The 23,593-nt window shown below is 44.6% G+C and overlaps 4 protein-coding genes across 4 annotated transcripts; 2 read left to right on the plus strand and 2 right to left on the minus strand.

Moving 5' to 3' along the window:
- Positions 1 to 2,690: 2,690 nt before the first annotated feature.
- On the minus strand, positions 2,691 to 3,492 carry LOC100827485 (E3 ubiquitin-protein ligase EL5). The gene has a single exon (XM_003571536.2). The coding sequence runs from the start codon at positions 3,455 to 3,457 to the stop codon at positions 2,804 to 2,806; it is 654 nt and encodes a 217-aa protein (XP_003571584.1). The 5' UTR covers positions 3,458 to 3,492; the 3' UTR covers positions 2,691 to 2,803.
- A 1,277-nt stretch (positions 3,493 to 4,769) lies between these two features.
- On the plus strand, positions 4,770 to 8,480 carry LOC112271462. Its single transcript, XM_024460575.1, has 2 exons — positions 4,770 to 5,112; positions 8,078 to 8,480. The coding sequence occupies exons 1-2, from the start codon at positions 4,824 to 4,826 to the stop codon at positions 8,200 to 8,202; spliced, it is 414 nt and encodes a 137-aa protein (XP_024316343.1). The 5' UTR covers positions 4,770 to 4,823; the 3' UTR covers positions 8,203 to 8,480.
- Positions 8,481 to 8,551: 71 nt separating this feature from the next.
- LOC100831868 (probable E3 ubiquitin-protein ligase XBOS35) lies at positions 8,552 to 14,334 on the minus strand. Its single transcript, XM_003573571.4, has 11 exons — positions 13,987 to 14,334; positions 12,588 to 12,793; positions 12,396 to 12,455; positions 11,186 to 11,257; positions 10,926 to 11,101; positions 10,675 to 10,835; positions 10,501 to 10,559; positions 10,381 to 10,427; positions 9,839 to 9,979; positions 9,306 to 9,397; positions 8,552 to 9,202 (listed from the first exon to the last, which is right to left on the minus strand). Exons 2-11 carry the CDS (start codon positions 12,780 to 12,782, stop codon positions 8,748 to 8,750), a joined length of 1,458 nt encoding a protein of 485 aa, XP_003573619.1. The 5' UTR covers positions 12,783 to 12,793; positions 13,987 to 14,334; the 3' UTR covers positions 8,552 to 8,747.
- Positions 14,335 to 18,992: 4,658 nt separating this feature from the next.
- On the plus strand, positions 18,993 to 22,372 carry LOC100832164. The gene is made up of 5 exons (XM_003573572.4): positions 18,993 to 19,393; positions 20,393 to 20,548; positions 20,972 to 21,067; positions 21,442 to 21,562; positions 21,926 to 22,372. Exons 1-5 carry the CDS (start codon positions 19,097 to 19,099, stop codon positions 22,084 to 22,086), a joined length of 831 nt encoding a protein of 276 aa, XP_003573620.1. The 5' UTR covers positions 18,993 to 19,096; the 3' UTR covers positions 22,087 to 22,372.
- The last annotated feature ends 1,221 nt before the right edge of the window (positions 22,373 to 23,593 follow it).

Below are 23,593 nucleotides of genomic sequence, written 5' to 3' on the forward strand. Positions count from 1 at the left end.
GGGTCGCTTGGAGAATGAACTCGGCGTTTTCTTGGGGGATCGGAGCGTCGACGCGAATTCCTTTCGCCGCCGGCACGGGCTCCGGACTCCGCCACTTGCTCGTTCCCATGCACGCAGGGGTCTCATTCCCCGCGAGGCGCAACTTGAGGCGATACCTGGTTGCCACCCTGCTCGGCCCCGACGGGGGGAGCAAGGGGCGCTTGCGGGGCGCTCACAAAGCTAGGTTGGTGTTGAGCGTGCGCGACTTGGAGAGCGCCTTGCGGCGGAAGCCCCCAATAAGGATGATACCAAGGAGCTCCATGGGCGATCGTGGCGAGCGCCAGCGGAGGCAATCCCGGCTTGGAAGGGTCGTAGGCTGGGACTCCTTGGTTTTCCGGCGCGGATCCTCTTGACGCCACGTTGTTTCCTCTTTTAGGTTCTGAGGGCAAGGTCACTACTGGTTGTAGGGAAGGGGGCGCGAAGCCCCGCGAGCGAGGCATGCCAAGTTCCGCATCCCCTGCGGGGGCGACAACCGTAGGCAGCTCGCCGATCCTTGCCACCACGTCGGTGAGTGTCGAGGGACCGCCTACGATGGTTTTGAGCACCTCGGTTCCTTCCGGAACGGCTGGGAGCGAAGTGGCGACCACGACCCGAGTCGTCGCGACCATGCTTGCGGCGACGTCCGGATTGGTGAGGATTCCTTCTTCCTCGGGAGCCCCCGAGGCACTTGCTTTCTTTGTTTGCAGCCGTGTAGACTTCGCGGCAAGTTGGGCACCCGATGAAGTAGGCTTCGTCGGAGCCATTAAATCTTCAATTGCGGCGAGGGTTCCCCATGGTTGGCGCCACTGTTGTTGTTCTCGACAACAATTAGAGTAAGGGGTGTCAATGCTCGATGGCACAAGCGCGGGTATAAAAGTAGGGCGTGTACACCGGCCTTATAGCGAAGGTCGCCGTACACTTGGACAAGTTGACACGTCGATATTTTTTGAATATGTTCGGTCAACCCTGCGGGTACGACTTAATCCTATGTTAGGAAAGGCTTCGAGGGGGTTGTTAGCCAAGTGCTTGGGCCGAGCGGATCTTCCCAAGTCACCTTTAGCGAGAGATTTGTCAGGGCCGCCTCGTACTTGGACCGAACGCGTCTTTCCAATTATCGAGGTTAGGATACTCTCGGAACTCTAACCCAACCCCTTCTCCTTCGAGCCCGTGCTAACCAAGATTAGCTCAGAGCCTCGAAACTAGAGTGCCCTATAAAGCTTCCTCGAGGCCAGTCGACTTTTAGTCGAGAGCGGTGCTCGAGAGCGAACCTTAGAGGGAGCACTCTAACCCTCCCGCCTTGAGTTTATTCAAGTTGAGAGTGAATGATACATGCCCCCATGGGGGGTATAGTCTAGGGGTCAATGACAAAAGACTATGGCTACCCTTGAGGGAGAGAGAAAAGTGGGGGCAAAGTGCTAAAAATAGCTCCTTGGTCCATAGCTTTTGTGTGCACCATGTGGGAGAAGTGAAGGGTGGTCCATGGTCCACCATGGACTAAAAGCCTCATTCCTACACCTTTCTTGCTCCTACTCTAGCTCATTTCATCCTTTGACCATAGCATGAGAGGTTTGACTTGTTGACTTGTCTTCCTTTGCCCCGCAGGATTGACTGCGCCACGTGGGCATCTTGACTCACGCAAGGAAATGTTGACTTAGTCGTCGTCACGCAGGATTTATGGCCCGGCCCATATAAGGGTTTTATTTTACTACAACAAATGGACATATGATTTGCGTTATTTTAGTTTCAAGTTAATTTTGGGCCCAAAATTGAAATTGCACATATAGATTAAAAAAACCCAGCAAGTCATACATAATTCATTGACTGATCTGATAAAGCTTTTGCTAAGATTGACACACGGGGTTTGAGAGAAAGCTGGTGTTTTAGTTATAAATTCAAAATCTGTGTTCAGAATTCAAACTATACAATATTGTTTGGAAATTTTCACTTATATATATGGTTTGAGAGAAGCTTGCTAGTTTGGTTTCTAATTCCAGTTCTGGGTTCAAAATTGTAACTGCACAATTAAAAAAAGCATTCCAGTATACCTTACTCGTACAACTTTGTACTAAATCCCCGACACTTATTATGGATCGCATGGAGTACATTATATGATTGACTAATTTGGTGAATTCCCAAATAAAATTGACATATGGTTTAAGGGAAACTCTTGTTGTTTTAGTTCCAAATTTCCAATTCATTTTTTTGGTCCAAAATTCGAATTGCATATACATTTCTAACGGCTTCTAGTAAATCATACGTAATTGATGTAATAGTGTACTCGCTCCGATTCTAAACTCTTGTTGTGGTTTTAGTTCAAATTTGTACTAAAACCACAGCAAGAATGTAGGATCCGAGCTAGCAGTAATGTTTTAGATAAACTGGCAAATAGTTTGAGAGAAACTTTGGCCAAAGGTGCTTAGCTGGATATCGAATCTTCAGCTTCTGTCCCTGTACGAAAAAAAAATCTTCCGCTTATGATAAGTTTGGAATTGCACTTGGTGGGGTTCCCAACAGAATGAAAATTCACGCGGTCCAAGCGTGGTGGGAATGACAGTGTCCAAAATCCACCATCATTCGCAGATTATGTTCTACGGAACAGTCTTTACCGACGTTCCGTCCAGAGATCACTCGTGTGTCTTTACAATTTGGACTTGTTTTCATTTTAGCAAAATTACACTAATCCTGTTCACAGTATACACGTTAACTGTCCAAGCTGACATACACATTCCTACAACTAATGTGCTGCAAACTCCAGTATAGCTAATTTAACAAGTACAGTACACGGCTACACCGGTGGCAGCGCCTCATCCTGTGACGCCGACACCGGCGCCTCTGCCGTCTCCTCGCTCGCTTTGTCCGCCACCGTGGTCGGCGGCGGCGAGACGACGCAGCGGCACATGGGGCAGGTCCGGTGCGAGTGGAGCCACATGTCAATGCACTCCACGTGGAAGACGTGCCCGCACGCCGGCAGCTGCCGCACCATCTCGCCGCCGCGCACCTCCTCCAGGCACACGGGGCACATCACGCCGCACCTCATGCCCTCTACCTCTCCCTCGCCCGCCGGGCATGCGTAGGCGAACGCCGGCGGCACGTTCGCGGGCGCGCACGCGCACCCGCCTCTAGCCGTGAGAGCGAGCACCGCATTGGCTGGCCTTCTCCTGGGCGGAGGCCGAAGGACCCATGTGGTTCTTGGCGCGAGGCAGCCGAGGACGAGGAGGAGCAGGGCCACGGTGCCGGCGAAGGCGAGGGCTTTGAGGACGCTGACGGCGGCGGCGAGCACGCAGAAGAGGAAGATGGACACGCACACCACGCCGATGCCGTACAAGGCGCGGTTGCGGTGTGACCTGCCCACGTCGTCATCGTCGTCGTAGTCCTCGGCGGCGTAGTGGTCCTCGTTCGCGGCGGCCGCCACCGAGAGCCTCGGGTACAGGTTCAGCATGGCGAGCTGGGGCTCGAGAGTGGAGACCACTTGAGTAGTAGCTTGATCAGGATGCGATGCTGTCGATCACCAACGTTTTCGCGGCAATATATAGTGTTCGCCTCGCCTGCACGGGGTCTGGCGAATGGGTTTTGGCGTGTCGCTGCTGCTGCTGCAGTTTGATTGATTTTTTAAGAGGGGAACTAATGGACTAACAATATGGTCTTCTCAGTTACTGCCTCACGTCGCCTTACGGCAGGATTGAGAATTATATACCGGGTGTCACCTTGACGTGTTGACCGATCCGTGGCACATCCAGTCATCCAGACGTTCTTACGGCAGCTACAGAACTGGCACGGCTCAATTCTTTAATACCAGCCAGGGCAGCAATGGTCGTCATCAGCAAACCTGACCTGAGGCGATTAAATCTGAAGAATCGTACATCATGTATTCATACATTTTCCATAAAAAAAATGTGTTCATCCACTTTGATAGTAGTTATGACTAATGACTTTCGACACCTAACTTTTCTCTACACGGATCCACGGTGCTATGTAGGATGGATTCAGACGTTTTTTTTTTTCCTTTTCCAGAATACTATGACTTGTTGTTGCATAATCGGTGTACAAGCATAATATTTGTATACGATTGCTTTTGTATACGTATGCAAAAATTTAACATGGGAACCGAAGAACGATTTTTGCCGGGAGATAAAGGTCTGAGTTGTATCAGAGCGAGAGAAAATGCATGCCCGCAGGCCGCAGCCTTGAGCCCTTAGGCCCTCCTTTGATACTATGCCTGGCTATCGGGCCAGGCTTTTCTAAAATGCCCGGTAGCCCAGCGGGCTTGGCCCGGCACCAAGTTAAACGGGCCGGGCTGGCCCGAAGCATGGTCTGTGCCGCGCCGGTGCTTCAGATCGAGGCCCGACGGGGCCGGCCCGTTTATGTTTTTTTTAGGATTACACATTTGGCCCACTTACCTTCTCAATTCTGACCCAGCCCACCAATGTTTTTCTATTTTAGCACACCATTTCTTCTTGTTTTGACCCATCCCACGTTATTTTTCCAATTTTCCTTTAATTTGGCCCAGCCCAACATGTTTTTTCTTTTTCAATGATCTGGCCCATGTGCCGAGGTAGGCCCGTCGGGCCTTAACGGGCCCAGGCCGGCCCGGTCGGGCTTGGTGCCACGCCTGGGCCTGGAGGTTGCGTTCTCATTTAACCCGAGCCGGGCTGTGCCCGGGCCAGGCCCGTTTAACCCGAGCCGGGCCGGCCAGCTACCTATATTTGGTACACGTACATCCCCTCCTCCTCCAAACCAAAAAGGGTAAAGAAGTCTTTTTGGTTCGGTCCTAAACCCCAAACCAGCGCCACCCAAATTTTGAACCGATGCCTCTTTACCAGATGGGAGAAGGAACGGTCGTGGGTCGAGAGGATGCAAATCGAGCGGGCGGGGAGTGTCTCTGTGCACTCGATAGCAGCAAGGAACGAGGCGGCGAGGTTGAGGCGTCGATGAGCTGGACAGGGCGTGCCGTCAGCCGTGGAGGAGCAGCCAGGGAGATCAAAGGGGGAGGGACCGAGGGAGGGAAAGAGACCGATGGGATAGAAGGCAAGGAAGAGCATCGGCACAAGAGATCAAATGAGGAGGAGGGCGCATCGGCCAGGGAGAAATCGGGAGGTGAGAAGAGATCGAGCAAGTATGCATGGGTTTTTTTCTAGGGCTCTTTACAAACTCCGAATTGACCATCGTGGCCTCCTTGCCAAAGGGGTACGGTTGAAATCTGAGCCGTCCTTACGTTTGAGTTTGGGAGAGGCAGAAATCTTTCGTTACAGATAGTGCTTCCTTTTAATAAGATGTTCTAACTCTGTCCAATCAAACCTTTTAAAGTTTGACCAAGTTTCTAGAACGACCCCATATTAGTTTTTATCATGTTCTTCATGGGCATGCTTTCTTCATGATATATATCTTTACAGTATATTTACTTATTATTTACAGACATTGGTACATTTTTATATAAACTTGATCAAACTTTAAATTTTTTTAACTTTAAGACAAAGCTAGAACATCATAGGAACAGAGACAATATATCTCAAAATGCGGACTCAGTTCTCAAGTGACAGGAATCCCTGAAGGTTTCCACTTGTTCCTTGATGGAGACCAAAGACCTTGCTGGTTTGGCTAAGTTACATATATACCTTACAGATTCCAATGGTAGGAGGCGCAAGCATATAATTTTCCAATTGCAAAGTGATAATGGAGAGATCAGTGGAACAGATAATTTGCTTCAGCATGCTTCTGAATATTATAAAGGACTCTTTAGTAATGACAATAGGCGCAATTTGTTCTTAAGTGATGATGTGTGGAATGTGAATCAAAAACTAACTGATGCAGAAGTTGAGGAGTTGGATCAGGCATTCACAGAAGAAGAAATCAAGCATGTGATTGATCAGATGGCATGTAACAAAGCGGCTGGTCCTGATGGGTTCCCTGTAGAGTTTTTTCAGACTTGTTGGCCTATTATTAAGGATGATATCATGAATCTGTTTCATGCCTTTCATGCACATAGGGTGGATCTGAGCAGGATTAATTAGGGAGTATTTCTTTGCTTCCAATAGATAAAAATGCTGATATTATTCAAAAGTACAGGCCAATATGTTTGTTGCCTGTTCTTCTGAAAATTGTAACCAAGGCTATGACTATTAGATTAAATCCTGTTATGCCAAAGTTAATTGAAGTCTGTCAGAATGCTTTTATTAAAGGAAGAAATATCATGGACGGGGTGATTTCTTTATATGAAGTGCTTCATGAAGCTAGAGCTAGAAAGCAGCAGGGGGTGATTTTGAAGCTGGACTTTGAAAAGGCATACGACAAAGTTAACTGGGTTTTCCTCTTTAAATGTTTGTCAGCTAGGGGCTTCTCACCTAAGTGGTGTAGATGGTTTAGAGATGTAATAACTGGGGGGACACTCAGTGTGAAGGTGAATGGTAAAAATGGTCCATATTTTGGCAGTTTTAAGGGTGTTAGACAAGGTGATCCCTTGTCTCCTTTTCTTTTCAATATGGCTGCAGATTGTCTGGCTGTAATGTTCAGAGAGGGCACTCAAAAAAATCTCTTTGTTGGGTTGGCAGACAATTTGGGGATGGTGGTTTCCCATTGTTCCAGTATGCAGATGATACTATTGTGCTCATAAAAGAGGATGTGGAGCAAGTAAGGAATGTTAAGCTTCTCCTTTATCTTTTTGAGCAAATGTCTGGTCTCAAAATCAATTTTCAGAAAAGTGAAATCTTGTTAGTTCAACATGATGAGGAGAAGTTGTTGTTCTACTCTGAGATGTTTTGCTGTAAGACTGGCACCTGGCCGTTGAAATATTTGGGAGTTCCTATTAGTGGATCAAAACTGCTGGTTTCTGATTGGGCTGCTTTGGTTGAAAAAGTGCAGAAACGACTTGATGGCTGGAAAGGCAGTGTTTTGTCTATTGGAGGCAGGCATACTCTTATTAACTCTTGCCTGACCAGTACTCCAATATATCATATGTCCATGTATCTCTTGCCTTTGACAGTTGTGGAACAGTTAGACAAACCAAGAAGAAAAATTTTCTGGCAGGGAGGCCAACAGAAAAAAAAGTACCACATGGTTCGATGGAAACTCATTTGCAGACCTAAACAGAAGGGGGGCCTAGGGATTACAAATTTGAGATGGTTAAATACCAGTCTATTGTGTAAATGGTGGTGGAAGTTAGAACATGATTCTGGCATTTGGCAGCAGGTTGTTTTTGGGAAATATGGGGAACATTTATGTGTCAGACATGTCCTACCAAAGGTTTCTGATTCCCCTTTCTGAAGAACTTTATTGAAAGTAAAAGAAATGTATATGCAGGGGAGGAAAATGATTGTGGGCAATGGCTATAGAACTGACTTTTAGGGAGATTGGTGGGTTGGTAGAAGACATCTCAAAGATACTTTCCCTGAATTATTTGCTGTGTGCAATAATCCAATGATCACTGTACATGATGTATTCCAAAAAAACTGGCAGCTTCAATATAGAAGATGCTTTACTCTTGATCTTGTGATACAACAGAGAATGCTTGAAGATTTTGTTGGGCATTGGTTGCCCACAAATGAGAATGACAGGCCCTGCTGGGTGCTAAATAAAGCTGGTCAGTTTACTGTCAAGAGCATGTATTCCAAGTTGGCTAGTAGGGGTCCTGATAGATCTTTTAAACATTTGTGGAAGGCCAAAATTCCTCTGAAAATTAAAATTTGGATGTGGTTAATTTGCCATAATGCAATTGCTACTAAAGACAATATGAAAAAAAGAAACTGGGAAGGTGATTATAAATGTAGGTTCCGTTCCTCTGATGAATCTATTGGGCATTTATTTTTTGAATGTTCTGCGGCAGGTTATGTGTGGAGTGTGGTTAGTCACTTGCTGGGAGCGAGCGTGCGCCCCACATGTTTTTCTCAATATTTCAGATGGCTCCCTGATCTCATTAACATCCCTGTTAACATTCAGATAGTTGCTTTGGCTGCTGTGTGCTGGGCCATTTGGAAGTGCCGTAATATGGCTTGCTTTGAAAAGAAGTTAATCAAAGACCCGGTGGAACTGATTTGTCGTGCTTGTTCTTTCTTGCGTTACTGGGCAGATCTGCAGAACGAAGATGGGAAGGAGATGCTGGCGAGGGGTGCGGCAAGTCTTCAGGAGATGGCGCTGGAGCTTCAGGATGCTGCAACTGGGAAGAGGCGATGTCTGGCTATCGAAGAGGACTGATGGATACTGATGCCGAAGTTTGTTTTTGCCATAAAATGATGGGTACCCGAAGTTTGATGCTGTCTTTAAAACTGCCGGAGGGGTGTTGCTGGGTACTCTCCTCCTCTCCAGAAGATGATGGCTGTTGACAAAGCCAGGAGTTGTGGGCAACTCTGTTATTTCTGAAATGCTGTTGAAAATGTCGAATGTTGTTGCTTTACTTTTCTTGTTTTGCTTTCTTAATTCGGATACCTCAAGATCTGTATGAACTTACTGCTCCGTTCGTGTTATTTGAATGGAGTGCGGCCGCATGTTGCGGGCGGATGGAAAAAAAAAATACCTTACAGATTCCAAGCTGAAAAGGCAGTCATATACAGAAACAGATCTCAACCATCATGATCACACGACATGCCATGTTATAAGACAAGCAGGAAATCAAGCTACAGGTATAAGGAAACAAAGATAAAACATGAACGACACTGCACAAGTTTGAAACTGCCAAACCTCCCCCAAACTGACCAAACAAAAGGGAGGCACAAGCCACACAACACCAACGAAAAGGAGTACTATGAAAACTCTGAATATCTACTGATTCTTTCTCTATATGAAGATGATCGCCGAGCATCCGGCCTGAGACAGCTGACGAGGCAGGGCATCGTCTCGTCAAGCCCTCCGCAATTTAACTTGATGGATGACAATTTCCCAGAGCCGATGGATCTAAAAGAGGAGCATCCGAGGTGAACCGACGAGGAGCGTAGACGATTCATGTCAGACCGGCGGTGCAAAGAGCTGGGACACTTGGAGCCAGTGGTGCTTGCACCTGCCGCACATAGAGCTAATGATGAGCTTGTCCATGGGAGCTCCTTTATTGGAGTAGTGCTTGTGAGCTTCATGAATGACACGATTGCCTGCCTACACAAAGGGCATGATATGGAGCCAGGCACGCCACGGATAGATGTCGAGCTGCTAGTGGTGGAACACAAATACAATGCACATTTGGTGCAGAACTCATGGCCACAACCTATGAAGACATAATAATCGTATAAATTGAATTGGTAACATAAAAAGAGCCCCCCGCAAAAGAAAACTAGAACAAATCCACATCAGCTTTAGTTTTTTGTTACCTTCTGCAGCTACCGTACATTCCATCTCCAAACATATTACACATGGATCATGACAAGTAGATGAGACAGAGGTTTTTCTCCATCCACATTCCCTGCGAAGGATCAACATAGGATTGCATTTGTAAATGGTGCCGAACAAATGGGGAACAGTTTATCTGTTCTTTGTGAACTTTTAGAACTGAATGTAAGCCTGACAAAAAATTCTGGATGCCTAGACAGACAAAAGTCAGTATTCTTATTCTGAACATTCAACACCTACCAGGGTAAGATTTCTCCTACAATGAAATGGATATTCCTTTTTTCCGTTTTAGTTTAGAAGGGATTTCTTTTTGTTTTAATTGCTAACAAAAATAGGAATCTGTATTGTGATGTGAATGATTGTTCCTTTATGCAAAGTTGGTACACAAGTACAGATATTTGGTACCTTGGAGAAATTTCATTTCTATTACATAAACAAATAGGTTGAACCAGTAACTTAAGACATTCCTAAATGTTAACAATATGAACATAGTGTTTCTGGTATTTGAACTTACCGAGCAATTTTGACGATGCTCATCAGTGGGAGAGACAGATATGGTGAAGGAAGAATGCGTAATCTCCCTTCTGGCTGTTTGCTTAGAATGCTTTCAATGCTGGTTTTGTGCCATGAACGAGCCACCATCAAAGGAGTCAACCTGCAAGCAGATGGCATTAGACAAAAGTAAACAATACAAACAAGTTTCAGGGAAATTGTTTTGTTGATAAGCCATAAACATAGGCAACCACACACCCCAGTTTCTTAAATGAAACAGGCCAGCATATGATATCCCAATGAGTTTGGTTTGAACCAAATACAATTTATTTATGAAGACATGAGTAAGAGCTTAGAAATTCATATAAAGAGATCTCAAAAGAAGCATGAAATTTATGGAAGTGACATCAATAAATAGGTCAGCTTTCCATAAATCACCATTTCATATAAACAAGGAATATATAAGAACTTCATGTGGCTATATTAAGATTACATCCTTATGAGATGTTTGGTTCTTGTGTGTAGAAATAAATACTTATGATAGAAATGCGGAATTGCACATACCCGTTAGCATTTTCAGCTGCCATGTTTGCTCCTGCCGCAATGAGAAGCTGTTTAACGGCAATCAGTAAATGGGAATCAGAATTATTTGAAATAGTATGGAAACGAAAAGCTAATGCATACTTGGCAGCACACAGCGCTTCCACCACAAGCTGCATAGTGAAGAGGTGTGCTTCCTGAACCTGCAATTTTAAGGAAGAGTTAATCTATGGCCATATAAAGAAGTCCGGGATATTTAAACACGTCTCGTACATTTCAATGTCAGAACTAATAGTCAAGTTCTGTATTAGTTTTCACCTATGAGATCAATAGTTGAACCATCGTTGACAGTGACCTCAGAGACAGAGGCTCCAAGATCTAACAGCAGCTGCAAGCTCTCAGCATGCCCATGAAGAGCTGCCAAGTGAAGTGGGGTGACACCTCCATCTGACTTCCCATTGAGTAGTCTCCGGAGAGTGCTGGAAGGCAGAAGGAAAAAAGGATATATATATCTATTAGTTAACTTATCAAAATATGCCAAGACAGATGAGCGTCAGAATTTGACTTACCCTGCATCATAGGCTTCCTTATTTCTTTCCTCCGTGGACAATCCGTGCATAATGTTCCAAAAATTTGGCATGCTAGGCACGTAATCAGCCACAAGAAGCCGGATGCACCGAGTATGACCTTTTAGGGCGGCAAAATGAATTGCTGACGCGCCACTAAAACAATCTTTTTTGTGAATCTAAAATTAAACATACAGATAACTTGCATCAGTACAAAATTACAGTCTAGTTTGATGCAAAACAATTAGTTGATATTCACTTACATTAGCTTTAAAAAGAACTAGAATCTGTACAACTTTCCAGTGACCATATAGACAAGCTTGCATCAGAGCAGTCTGCACATCAGTGTTTATTGTTAAAGTTGACACCAAAATATAAGAAACCTTCTCTTTGGACAACAGAACAGAGATACAAAGAAAATAATTAGGTGATATAAAATCATCCCTTAAAAAATACAGTAGTTCAATAGGACCCATCTCTATAATTTCATTCATATAGGACATTTGTATCATGCAAGATTTTCTGACAACAATAACCTGATATAATTTTTCTCTCTTTTTATCCCACACCTGTCCTTTATTCAATGATTTACCCCAATTAACATTTTTTCTCTGACAGGCAGCTTGATCCCACACATAAGACCTGTGTGGTAATTGACTCGGAGGCAAGATAGATGCAACATCATAAATATAGGACTTCTCTAATCTTGGAAAAATATATCTCATTCATTTAACTGCAATTAAGTTACAGTTGTCCCAAAAAAATTTGTAGCTTTATAATCTAATTATTACCCAAAAACTTTAAATTCTCATTTATTTGAATTTCAGATTCAGAAATTGAAAATTAAATACTGCCTTCTTCCCAAATTATAAGGCATACACACATTTAAAAAAAATTAACTTTGACCATCAATTAGACAATTCATAAATGAGTTATTCCCCATAAAAATAAGAGCATTGGAAACTTCTTTCGAATGCAAAATGAATGATATAATTTTTGCAGCACATAACCCACATTTTATGGGCCAAATTGATTGTCAAAGTCGAAAATTGAAACACGTAGGCGCCTTATAATATGTGAACGAGGGAGTACATTTTGAGCACAATTTGGATTACAGTTCTAAATGTTTAGGCATCAGTGCGCTTAATTTGAAGTTAAAATGAGAGAGATATGATTATCTGGGAATTGCTATAATTATTTTCTAATATTTTTTGACATGGCATGGCATCTGATCCTGCCGATACATGGGCTTAACATGTGGGGTTATTCTATCAGATTGGAGAGTTTAGGGTAAATTGTGTAATAAAGGACAGCTACGAGGTAAAGAGAGAGGGAATTTTCTTAAATCAGGTCATTATTGACACTTTGCGATAACTATGGGGTAAAAAGTAGAATTTACTCGATAAGATGCAGTGATAATCATCAAGAGATAAATATCAATTATGAATAAGATGAGGGGAAAAGGGAGCTCACCTGTCCTCTGCAGTTCCTAAGGTTGATATCGACACCGGATTCGATTAGAAGGGAAACAATCTAATGAACAATGAAATTACTTGTCACTCAATACTGAACACTCATACACTAATTAAAGAAATTTACAACGGCATCTCAAGATTATTGCATATTGAGAAGGAAAGAGTTGTGTGGCGAAAATCATTGAATCACCTCATGGTGGCCCTTCGCCGCCGAGTAATGAAGGGGCGAGTTACGGATCCCAAATGTCGAGTACCGTGCAAGCCGGGGGTTAAGCTCCAATAGGGCCCTAGCCTCCTGGATGTCTCCATCCCTTGCGGCGGAGACTAGACGCTCGCCGGTAGCGGAGCAACCGAACGAGTCGCCCATCATACCTAAAATCCCCATGGTGCTTGTACCTATCAAAAAACGGAGTATTAGTACCACTTCACCAAGGACTCGCCGAATGTTGGATTTAATCACTTGGGCACCATCTAGGATCACAGAATTCTTAAAACTAAGGGTGTTGAGAACAGTAAGAATGGAGAGCATGTGCGACGAACTTACCAAGTACACTACTGCCCCAAATGGATCTGGGATGGGGTGGGTGGAGGAGGGATTATAATTGGACTCCACAAGAAACTGACTCAGGAAAAGGGGAAACCGAGCCACTTGTCCATTTCGCAAAGTACAAAAAATCTTATGTGCGCAAAGACAAAGTGACATCGCAGATCACGAGGCGCTTCTACAACAATCTAGCAATGGATTCACATTAAGGGCTCAGCAAGTTAGTAATTGGATTACTATGCCACCCCTATAAGAAGCCCATGGGCATAAATGGCAGCAAAGTTGGCCCCATTCTACAAGAATACCTCAAATTGACCCAATAAGCAGGAAATCTGAACAGAGATAGCATCACACCGCAAGAAAGTAACCTCAGTTGATCCAATAATGTGTTCTATATTTTCTAACAATAAGGCTACTCTGACCAACTGGGCACTCCACATGGATCAAAGAGTACAAATGGCACCTTCCTTTAGGAAACTACCACAATTTGACTCAAAACAAATGGAACAGAACTAAAGGCAACATCTTCACACAAAGACACTATCCCCAATTGATCCAACAAACGGCAAGTAACAACAATTATTATTAGTTTCTTACTACTCGAGTTGTGGGGAGACGCAATTGCGTAAACAGCAGCAGAGACGGGTCACTGTCTGCTGTCCCTCTCATGACAACGGCCCCCATTGCTCCAATAAGGAATGGCGCAACTACCAACCAGCGTCGGCATTGAGCGCACGAATTGACTTTTACGGGTGAAGAAAAAGAGCAAGAACGGAAAGTTGGGGATAAGAACTGGAGTACATGGCGTCAAACACAAACATCACCTTTCGACATTTCATAAGAAAAATATATATCACAGAGCTTGAACATTTCAGCGACTACTCAAGAAAAAGCGGAATCCGGATCACAACCCTGCCCCCATTCTCCACAAAATCACATGGAAACATTGCACACCTACCCTCCGACACATCAGATCTTTCGGGTAAAAGAAATGGATTTGCGCAAGTAATCAGGATGAGTAGAGCCAGATATGCCAGTCCCGTACCTCCCTCCCGAAATGGGATCTTCAGGCGGCCGGCACCCGGGAAGAAGCTCCTCCTCCTCCCCCTTGCCGCCACCAACTCATCAAGAAACACAGCTCAGGGAGGACAGGGGGCGAATGAAGCAGATGGAAGCCGGCCACTACGGGATCAGAATCCGCAAAATGGCTTGGCGCGTTCTAGCTGTCCCTGTCTGTCAGGGACGGCACTCGCGACCGGCGCCTAGTGCAGGGACGGGCCTCGGGGTGGGAAGAACAAGGATGGTGGGAGACAGGACAAGGATGGGAGGGGCATGCAGTGGAGAGCACGAGGAGGAAGGAAGGAGAACGTGGGTGTACACATGGAACGGAAATGGATTTCTTTTTACTCGATTGTTATTTCTCTCTGGCTTATTAGCTGCCGGCGAGGAGGCGGGTGGAGTGGAATTGGTCCGTGACAATTGTTCCTTGGCGGTGTCGGAAGCCTCACTGACGATTTCTTCCCTTCGTTTTCTGCTATTTGCAGGAGAGTGATGCAGATAGAGACAGAACAACATGTGTCCATCCGTGCAAAGAGAGAGAAGAACACATGTGTCTATCCGTGCAAACTGGAGTACGTGACAGAAGTTTACTTCCTTTTCCAGATCTGTAATTCCTACTGTGAAGGTATAAATAAATCAAATCTTAGCAGCAACTGCATAGAATTATCATTGGAGAGCACAAATTTGTGCTGTCATGTTTTACCTAATTTATTCTATATTATCAATTGAAGATTCTATGTGCCGATGGACTTGTGCTCCATACTCTCATTCACAGTATCGTTGCCATGCTCGTGCATCTTTCTGGATGTTTGATTACCATCTGTTTTTTAATCAATCGAGTTTTTTTAAACACAAATCAAGAAAATCTTGCTCCTAATAAGTCAGTGATCTTCACCAGTGGTTTTTACTCAACAAAAAATAAATTAGATTGTTACACATTTTAAACAAATACTCCCTCAGTCCCAAAATAAACTGGCGTGGATTTGTATATATTCACTCCGTTCCAAAATACAACTCATGTAGATTTGTGCACTTGGACCAAGACAGTTCTCATTTCTAGTGCCTGACCACTCATATTTTGATTAATAATAAATGGATGTGAGTCGTTATTGGCCGGATGTGGGTTTCAAGAGAAAAATGAGGTGTATTGTGGAATAAGAGAAAAATCTATATGAATTGTGTTTTGAAATGGAATGAGTACTACAAATCCACGCCACTTATTTTGTGACGGAGGGAGTAACAATTTTTCAAACAACTAAGAAAATAACAAACCCATTGATCAAAATATAGGCATGATTAATTACCCTGCAGATCAACCCTCGAGAAAATCTGGTTCATGTCTATAAATGATAGTGGAACTTTCCTTCCTTTAATCTAAGATCATGATAACACAACCACTCCATACATAAACTCTCAAGAAAGTTCCGTTTATAGTCACATACATGAAAATGACCCAAGAAGAAGAAAAAAACGTCAAGCTCCTTGATTGCTCTCAACACTTGTCCAAGACTGCTAAAAATTGTCATCACTTGTTAACTTCAACAAGCAAAAGGCTTTTTCAATGCCAAATCCCATTTGTCAATTCTAAACACCACAGAAAATGATCGCTTATTTTGCTAAACAAGCAAAAGACATTGTCTATGGCAACATCTACCACAAACCAAAAAAATAATACAGCCCCATAACCTGGCCATTTGTCTAGTACAATATGCAAACGGCCTCTTCGATCTACGTGACGTACACTTCTGAATCGTAGTCAGTTGGCAATTTTTCAAGTACTATTGTGACACCTCTGTCCGGCCATTGTTTGTGCAGTGCTCGTACGGGGAAACAAATATGTGCAGGCCGGGGGACATGGGGAGCTGTTCCTTTGTGTTTTTCCTCTGCCTATATTATTGTATGGGATCTCCCATTACAAACACGAACTATTGCAGCCAAGACGAAGCAAAGCAAGCGGCGATGCAGTAGTCGCTAGTCCCCACGAGCAAGGCATGTCTGTCTCTGAATGATGGGGGAGAGAGCCACGCAAAGGGAACGGAGGCTCCGTTAAATCCTCTCCTGCGCGCGAGCGCGGCAGCACGGCCCCCATGTTTGCCTTTGCCGCTCCGGTGTGTGCAGCTCTAGCTTTGTCGTCAACTCCTTGGTCATTTGCGTGTAGTTATTGTTCCTTCAGATTTACTTTTTGTGTAGTATTTTTTTTCTCCCCGCAAAAAAAGTATTTTGTTTTTCAGATTTATTGTTTTTTAAACAAAGTAAAATACTTCCTCCGTTTCAAAATATTATAAGTGGATTTGTATATTTTGGAACGGAAGGAATACTTCTTTAGAATCGTCACATCTTTCAAGAGAAAAGATATAATACTACTAGGAGGATTATCTGCCCACACTAATTAACTGCAGAGAAAACTTAGCTAATTGAGGCAAGCCGTGAGCTACAAAATTTGCTTCACGGGGAAATGAGATCTTAGCATACCCGCCGGATACATTTGTTTTGGCGAACAGAGTGCTGTCCCTCGGCTTCATTAAATGAAATCATGTCTTACTCTTACAATAAATATTTCTGCATTGATACAACTCTTGGAAGCTTATTTTCTTTCTTTCTAGAATACACTCAAGTGAGTGTATCAACCGTTAAAGAAAAGCACTGCGATGCAGTTCATTACATCCCCGAAGGGCAAAATACAACTCAACCCACTCCGATTACATCAACACTATCCACCGTTGGAAAAGAGCTGAAACTCTCGTCGAGAAGCCCCGCATCATGCCAAGCTCTTGCCTCTGCGTTGATGCTCGAAAGAATCCTGTTGTAGTTTGGTAATGCCCCTTCAACAATATTGTTTCTCTGTTTCCATATCATCCAAAATATCAAGGTTGCGCTCGTCGCTAGGTTACGTCTCGCCTCACCTTGTAGGTGGACGCCATCCCACCATTCAACAATAGTAGAGTGCTCTCATGGCAGCCATTGGATTGCACCCCATCTGCAAGGGATTTTCCATCAGATCTGTTGTGCCACAACACAGCCAAGAAGCAAGTGAGATATCGATTCCGGCTCTTGATCACACAAGGGACAATTGTCCGGGTGGTCCATTCCTTTGCGCTCCAACCTGTCCGCAGTCCAATATATGTTTCGACACGCAAGCCATAAGAAGAATTTGCATTTCGCCGGCGCGTTTGAATTCCAGATGAGATCCACTCCCGCCATTTCCTTCAACACAGCATCCGAAAGAACACGATTGTCCAAACCTACCAGAACTAACTACTTCAACCAGCAACTTGCTCAAGCACATAGTCAGAGTAGAAGCTCTCGAGGATGTTCTTCAATACTTCCGTTGATAGGTAATAGGAGCCCAACCTCGAGCGATGAAAAGCCCCCGGTCCCCTCCCGTACGAAGGAGGAAGATGAACCGGGGCCGTCCGATCTAGGGCTCCCCTCCGTTCGTGGCCGTCGGATCTGCCACTAACTCCCGAAACAGTACCGGGCCCAACTGGGCCAAGGCCCAGCTGCGGCCCAAGAAATCGCCCAGCAAAACCGGCTGGCCCATGAGGGCGGCGGGGTCCGAAAAATTTACAGAAAAGCCCGAAAACATGGGAAAATTACCAATAAGACCCTGAAAATTTCGGGGAGGCCCGCAGGGCCCCTGATTTTTGCAAAAAAGTCCTCCAGGACACCGGATTTCTCGTAGAGAGGCCCTTAGGGTCCCGGTTTTGCTAAAAATACCCCCGAAACTCGATTTCTCGCAGAGAACATCGTCATGGGCATGGAATCTCCCCACAACACCTCCAAGACTCCCATTTTTTGCAGGAAAACCACCAAGTACCTCTGCATCTCGTAAGGAAGCCAGCCAGGGAATTCATCAAAGTCGTAACTCAAGAGTCTCGTCTCAGAGGTTGACCCGAAGGCATTTTCAATGCCTCCAGCTCAAGGGGGCTACTGTTGTAGTAAAATAAAACCCTTATATGGGCCGGGCCGTAAATCCTACGTGGCGACGACCAAGTCAACATTCCGCAAGCACGAGTCAAAGACACCTACGTGGCGCGGTCAATCCTACGTGGCAGAGGAAGACTAGTCAACGAGTCAAGCCTCTCATGCCATGGTCAAGGGGTCAAATGAGCTAGAGTGGGGGGCAAGAAAAGTGAGAGGAGGGGGCCCTTGGTCCATGGTGGACCATGGACCAAGCCCTACTTTTCTCACATGGTGCACACAAAAGTTATGGACCAAAGGAGCTACTTTTACCATTTTGCCCCCACTTTTCTCTCTCCCTCAAGGGTAGCCATGGTCATTTGTCATGAACCCCTAGGCTATAAATACCCCCCATGGGGGCATGTATCATTCACTCTCAACTTGAATAAACTTAAGCGGAGAGGGCTAGAGCCTCTTGCAAAGAGCTCTAGTTTCGAGATCCGGGAAAACGCGTTCGACCCGGACTCGAAGGAGAAGGGGTTAGGTTAGAGTTCCGAGGGTATCCTAACCTCGATACTTGGAAAGACGCGTTCGGTCCAAGTACGAGACGGCCCCGACAAACCTCTCGCCAAAAGGTGTCTTGGGAAGATCCGCTCGGCCCAAGCCCTTGCAACCCTCTCGAAGCATTTCCTAACATAGAATTAAGTCGCACCCGCAGGATCGACCGAACCTATTAAAAAAATATCGACGTGTCAACTTGTCCAAATGTACGACGACCTTTGCTATAAGACCGGCGTACACGCTCTATATTTATACCTGCAGTTGTGCCATCGAGCATTGGCACCCCTTACTCTAAATGTTGTCGAGAACAACAACACAATACATTATTGTACCTTTTAGTCGACCAAACAACACATGCAACACATCTCATTTCCAGCCCAACTGTGAAAGAAATAACGTTGGATTAATGTATACCTTCGGCTCTAGCTAAAGCATTTCATGTCAGCCCGTCTTTGAAACTTTTAAAAAAAAAAAAAACTTTGCTGCATTCCCAGTGTGAGCGGTTATTTCTTCCGGCGGCGGAAGCGTGAGTGGCAGTTAACTAACTTAAGCCAGAGAGTGAGGCTCAGGCAGTTGTGGCGGAAACGTCTCCGCCTCCCAACCAACAATCCACCAGCCCCGCCGAGGGCCGATCGATGGCGTCGGCGTCGCGGCTGCTGCCGCCCGCGCCCATTCCGTCCGTCCCAACATTTCGCCACGCCAGCTTTGGCGCCGCCCCTCGCATCTGCCGCCTCGCCATCCCGAGTTTCCGCTGCCGCGCTTCCGCCGCCACCGCCGCCGTCGGCGCTGCCGCTGCCGCGCCGCTGGTCCTAGAGGATCGCGCCAGCGCGGTGGCCTTGCGGGAGTTCGTCACGCTCGACGAACTCCGCGCCGCCGTGAGCCTCCGCGTCCGCACCTTCTACGAGTACGCCCGCGAAACCGTCGGCGCCGAGGTGATCGATCGACCTCTCCATTCGCATCTCTATCTCTTCCCCCCTGCTCGTTTGTTCTGTGAGCGGTTTGTACTTCCTAGTGAGGAAGGAATGGCCGCAAGATCTGGGATTTCGGTTGGAAAACGACCGACAAATGTGGCAAGATGATGTGAACTGTTGGTTTGCAAAATTGGTCCAGGCTTCTGACAAGGGTGGATATAGATCCATCTGTGATTATAATGGAAAGTTCCAGTTTTGCAATTGCACCTTTCTTTTCTTTGTGTTCTATTGAAGTCAGTAGTAAAGTCAATTGGCATTCAATAAGGTTACAGCCTTACAGGTTGTTAGATATATAGGAGTGACTAGGTATCAGTAATAGTAGCAAGAAGACCGCACGCCCAATACTAGCCGAGTAGGAGTTCAACCTGGTAGTCAAGTTCCCAGGGTCACAGGATAAAAATCTTTTCTAAATACTAGGTTCTGTCATGAATGAAATTTGGTAGCAGAGTCCAATTCATTCGGGTGTTGCCATCTTTTCAATTTTTTTAATAGCTCATCATATGTTAATTTTTGACGAATTCACCCCCTTGTCAAGATTTTTTGGGGGTTCATTTGACATACACCACTGCAATTTTGGCGATTTCGAAAAATGCCACTGCAATTGAAAAATGACATTGCAAATCTGCGGATTTTTCGAAAAATGCCATTGTAAATCTGCAGATTCTTCGAAAAATGTGACTACAATGCTGCAGTGGCATTTTTCAAAGGATGAGATTGCAGTGGCATTTTTCGAAATCTCCAAAATTGCAGTGTCATATATCAAATTAACCATACCCAACCTAGTTGCAAGACGGTGCCACCTTATTGAAAGTTTCAAACTATGTTTTCCTTAAATGTTTTTAGTATTCCTCCTTCTGTAGTTTCCATGAATTTTCCTCTTTTTTTTTCTCTGGATGGACCTTTGAACCATCATAATGATTTGTTAATAATTTTATTTACTTATTTTTCAAGTTCTATTAGGATCACAGAAAAGCTCTGGCAGAGAGGGAATATGAAGCATTACAAAATCGGATTTCTGGCAAGATGATTAATTTTCAGAGAGTTTCTTGTATAAATGGGACAGTACCACTTTTACCGTCATTGATGTCAGCAGAGGAGCTTTGTTCAGCATGTAAGGTATAATGGTAAAATAGATGCTATGTCCTTGAACGAAACCTTTATTTGAGCTCTGTTCTGTTCCATCTCTCCAGGCTAGATCATAAAATCTGACAGACAGAAGCATTTCATTCCCCTGAAATTTTGTGTATGTTCCACTAGGACAGAGAACCCAAATAAGAGAATTGCACGAGGGAATTTCTTAGTTTCATTTTGATTCATTTAAATAATCTGTCTCACGGAGAAAGCATAAAACACTAAGATGGCAGATTTTTCTTTGTTGTTTTCTTGGTACCTGCTCTTTGTTCTTTTATATCCAAATTGTGCTATCCCAAGTGCATTGTTTTGCACTTTGACTCTCTTTGCTCACACATTTTTCTTATATGCTTACTCTGAAAACTATTAATGCTAGAATATAACCTCTGAAATCTGACATCTATGCAGTTTGTTGAAGATGGGGAGGAGAGAATAGTAGTTAGCAGCTTAGACCTCAATCAGTGCCTCTGGCTACCAGATGAACTGACTGGAAAGAGGCCTGGGGTAAGGTTATATCACCTCTTTTTTGCATGATATTGAAGAATATAATTAGAGATGTACTTTGCTTAATGTTGTGAATTAGATTAATGAATTGCTTTCAACACTTCTTGATGTTATCCATCAACACCAGTGAGTTCCGAATACTTAGCTGATTTTCTGCAATAGTTGGCTCTCAGTGCCATCTGCATTTTTATATTATAAATTTGTACAAAATGGTGATTTTCATATAGCATAGTGTCCATTTGGAATATCCTGTTGTATGCCTTGATATATTTAGTTGTCTTGGTACAAAAAAAACACTGATTGTAATTTACTTCAAAATCCCTTTAGTTGCTGAAACATTGTAGTATGTTTTAATAGTCATTCCACATTAATAGGTAAATGAATCCAGCCATACAAGGGCATATCTGAGCAATGTTTGTGTTGCCAAGGAGCTCCAAAGAAACGGGCTGGGCTCTGCATTGGTTGACAAGTCTAAGGGACTTGCTCGTCAATGGGGTAAGTTTATTTCATTTGGTTTCCTCAGTGCATTTTTGCGATGGTATACTTATATTTAGTTGGTACTTGGTAGCTAGATTTCGCACAATACGCTGATAGTTACAGACAGATGTAGTCTTCTACTATTCGAGAACCTGCTAACTTATGTTCAGGTTTAAGCATCTATACCAAACTTGTTCTTTCACTGTTCTCTAACAAATGCCAACATGGATGTTGCTGTTCAAGATGTCTGATTGCTTTCACAGCAATTTAAGTGGGTTCATAGAAGCAGGATAATTACTTTACTTCTTGCCCCCTTTGAACTCTTTTCATGTTCTCTGATGCCATTTCTCACATTGGATGCATATACATAAATTTTATCAGGCATAACAGATTTGTATGTCCATGTCGCCATCAACAACGAAGCAGCACAAAGATTGTACATGAAGTGTGGATTTGTGTATGAAAGTGAGGAGCCTGCATGGAAGGCTAGGCACCTTGGTCGCCCTCGGAGGCTGCTTCTTTGGCTCGATATGAGGAACTAACCCTTGTGATCTCACGTGTAAATGCATTTGTTTATAGTTATATAATATATATATTCTCGTGACAGTCTATTTTTTGGTATATCTTTTACTGCATGATTCCAATAGTTCTTTATTTCTTTTCTGGAAAGGTAACCTAGGTCCAGAATTTCAAACCACAGTCCCTTCCTCATAATTTTTACTTGTTCTTCCACGTACTACGACATGTATATTCAGAACTTCAATGGCTTGTATTCAGGCTAGCTACAACTCTGAAGAAAATGGCAATGTATGGGTTTATTAATTATTACTTCTGCATTCTCTGAACATCCCATATAAATCATTTTGACATGCATGTTGTGTTACATGTTGCATTTGCATAGCCAATTGTTGGGAGAGCTGATGGCTGCTGGTTCAGAAATCAGAACCTCAAGAGTAAACACACACACAGACACACCTGCAGCGAAAGATGCCCGTCAGCCAATGCACTTTTTTTTTAGTGCTCGAGAAGCGCTCTTTGTCAGACCCGAGTTGATCCTCGAATTTGTGGCTTGATTTGAGATCAGAATCGATCGAAAGAGGAACGAGACAACAGGAAAGACAGAGAAATAACCTTTAGCTACGTTAACTATGGATTTTCCCTTCTTACTTCTCATTGACTGGCCCTACAGCTTGTATGGTTGTCAAGTTGAAATTTAACAGCAGTAACTAGAGTTTCAGAAGTAAAAGTAACGGCTACAGAGTATATAACAGTAATAACGACAACATCTAAACGGTAAACAGTGGTGAAACGATGTAAGCCGTAGGATCTCCGCGATCAACCGTAGCCGTCAGTTAACTGAATCAATGACACCCGCTTCAACCTGGCTGTCTGCAATGAGGCAGTCTTCAACACTCTTCCCGTTCTCTCGTCTTCCTTCTCCGGTTCTCCTCCCACAGCTCCGCGATCCATCAGAGCAAGCTCCGCCTCCGCACGATGAACAGAGGCCTGCCGCCGCCTGCGACACCGACATTCTGGCGGCACCCGGCGCGCACGAAGGCAAGAAGGCGGCCGGGGCGGCTCCTCGACGTGGGGGGCGGCACGCTGCCGTAGCCTACCACCAGGTGCGTGCCCACGATCGACTGCTTGCGACCTGCGTGCTATCATCCTGTGCGCGTTGCTGCGTGGTGCGCATGGATGGATGCGAGCGAGTGAAGGCGATGCTGGCCCAATTGGTAGTAACTTCGGATACTAGGGCTGGAGCGCGACCTGTGAGTGCCGGAGGTGTTCGATGGAATGCCTGTGGACATCGAGGATGGAAATTGCATGTCCTAGGAAAGCGAACCTGATTTCTAGCCATTGCTCTCGCACAGGCCCCTGGAAGGCGCTGCGCATGTGGTCTGTCCTGCCCACTTTGGATCCTAAAAGCAATGAACCTAATCGTTTTAGTTTGGTCCTTAGCCATGAAATCGATGGGAGAAACACATGAATCAACAATCCTTATGGAACGCATGACTAGGAAGTGATCTTCACACATGTTGACGCTTCCAA

The sequence above is a fragment of the Brachypodium distachyon genome, chromosome 3, assembly GCF_000005505.3.
Source record: "Brachypodium distachyon strain Bd21 chromosome 3, Brachypodium_distachyon_v3.0, whole genome shotgun sequence".
Classification (NCBI taxonomy): Eukaryota; Viridiplantae; Streptophyta; class Magnoliopsida; order Poales; family Poaceae; genus Brachypodium; species Brachypodium distachyon.

What these genes read in the sequence shown, in the direction of transcription:
- LOC100831868 (XM_003573571.4), bottom strand. Translation starts at nt 12,782, where the DNA reads ATGGGGATTTTAGGTATGATGGGCGACTCGTTCGGTTGCTCCGCTACC. An exon ending in GCAGCTGAAAATGCTAACGG is followed by an intron (nt 9,980 to 10,380) that starts GTATGTGCAATT and finishes ATCTGCTTGCAG; the next exon opens with GTTGACTCCTTTGATGGTGG. An exon ending in AGCATCGTCAAAATTGCTCG is followed by an intron (nt 9,398 to 9,838) that starts GTAAGTTCAAAT and finishes GATCCTTCGCAG; the next exon opens with GGAATGTGGATGGAGAAAAA.
- LOC100827485 (XM_003571536.2), bottom strand. Translation starts at nt 3,457, where the DNA reads ATGCTGAACCTGTACCCGAGGCTCTCGGTGGCGGCCGCCGCGAACGAG.
- LOC100832164 (XM_003573572.4), top strand. Translation starts at nt 19,097, where the DNA reads ATGGCGTCGGCGTCGCGGCTGCTGCCGCCCGCGCCCATTCCGTCCGTC. An exon ending in TGACTGGAAAGAGGCCTGGG is followed by an intron (nt 21,068 to 21,441) that starts GTAAGGTTATAT and finishes CCACATTAATAG; the next exon opens with GTAAATGAATCCAGCCATAC. An exon ending in GGGACTTGCTCGTCAATGGG is followed by an intron (nt 21,563 to 21,925) that starts GTAAGTTTATTT and finishes AAATTTTATCAG; the next exon opens with GCATAACAGATTTGTATGTC.
- LOC112271462 (XM_024460575.1), top strand. Translation starts at nt 4,824, where the DNA reads ATGCCTCTTTACCAGATGGGAGAAGGAACGGTCGTGGGTCGAGAGGAT. An exon ending in GGCCAGGGAGAAATCGGGAG is followed by an intron (nt 5,113 to 8,077) that starts GTGAGAAGAGAT and finishes GTTACTGGGCAG; the next exon opens with ATCTGCAGAACGAAGATGGG.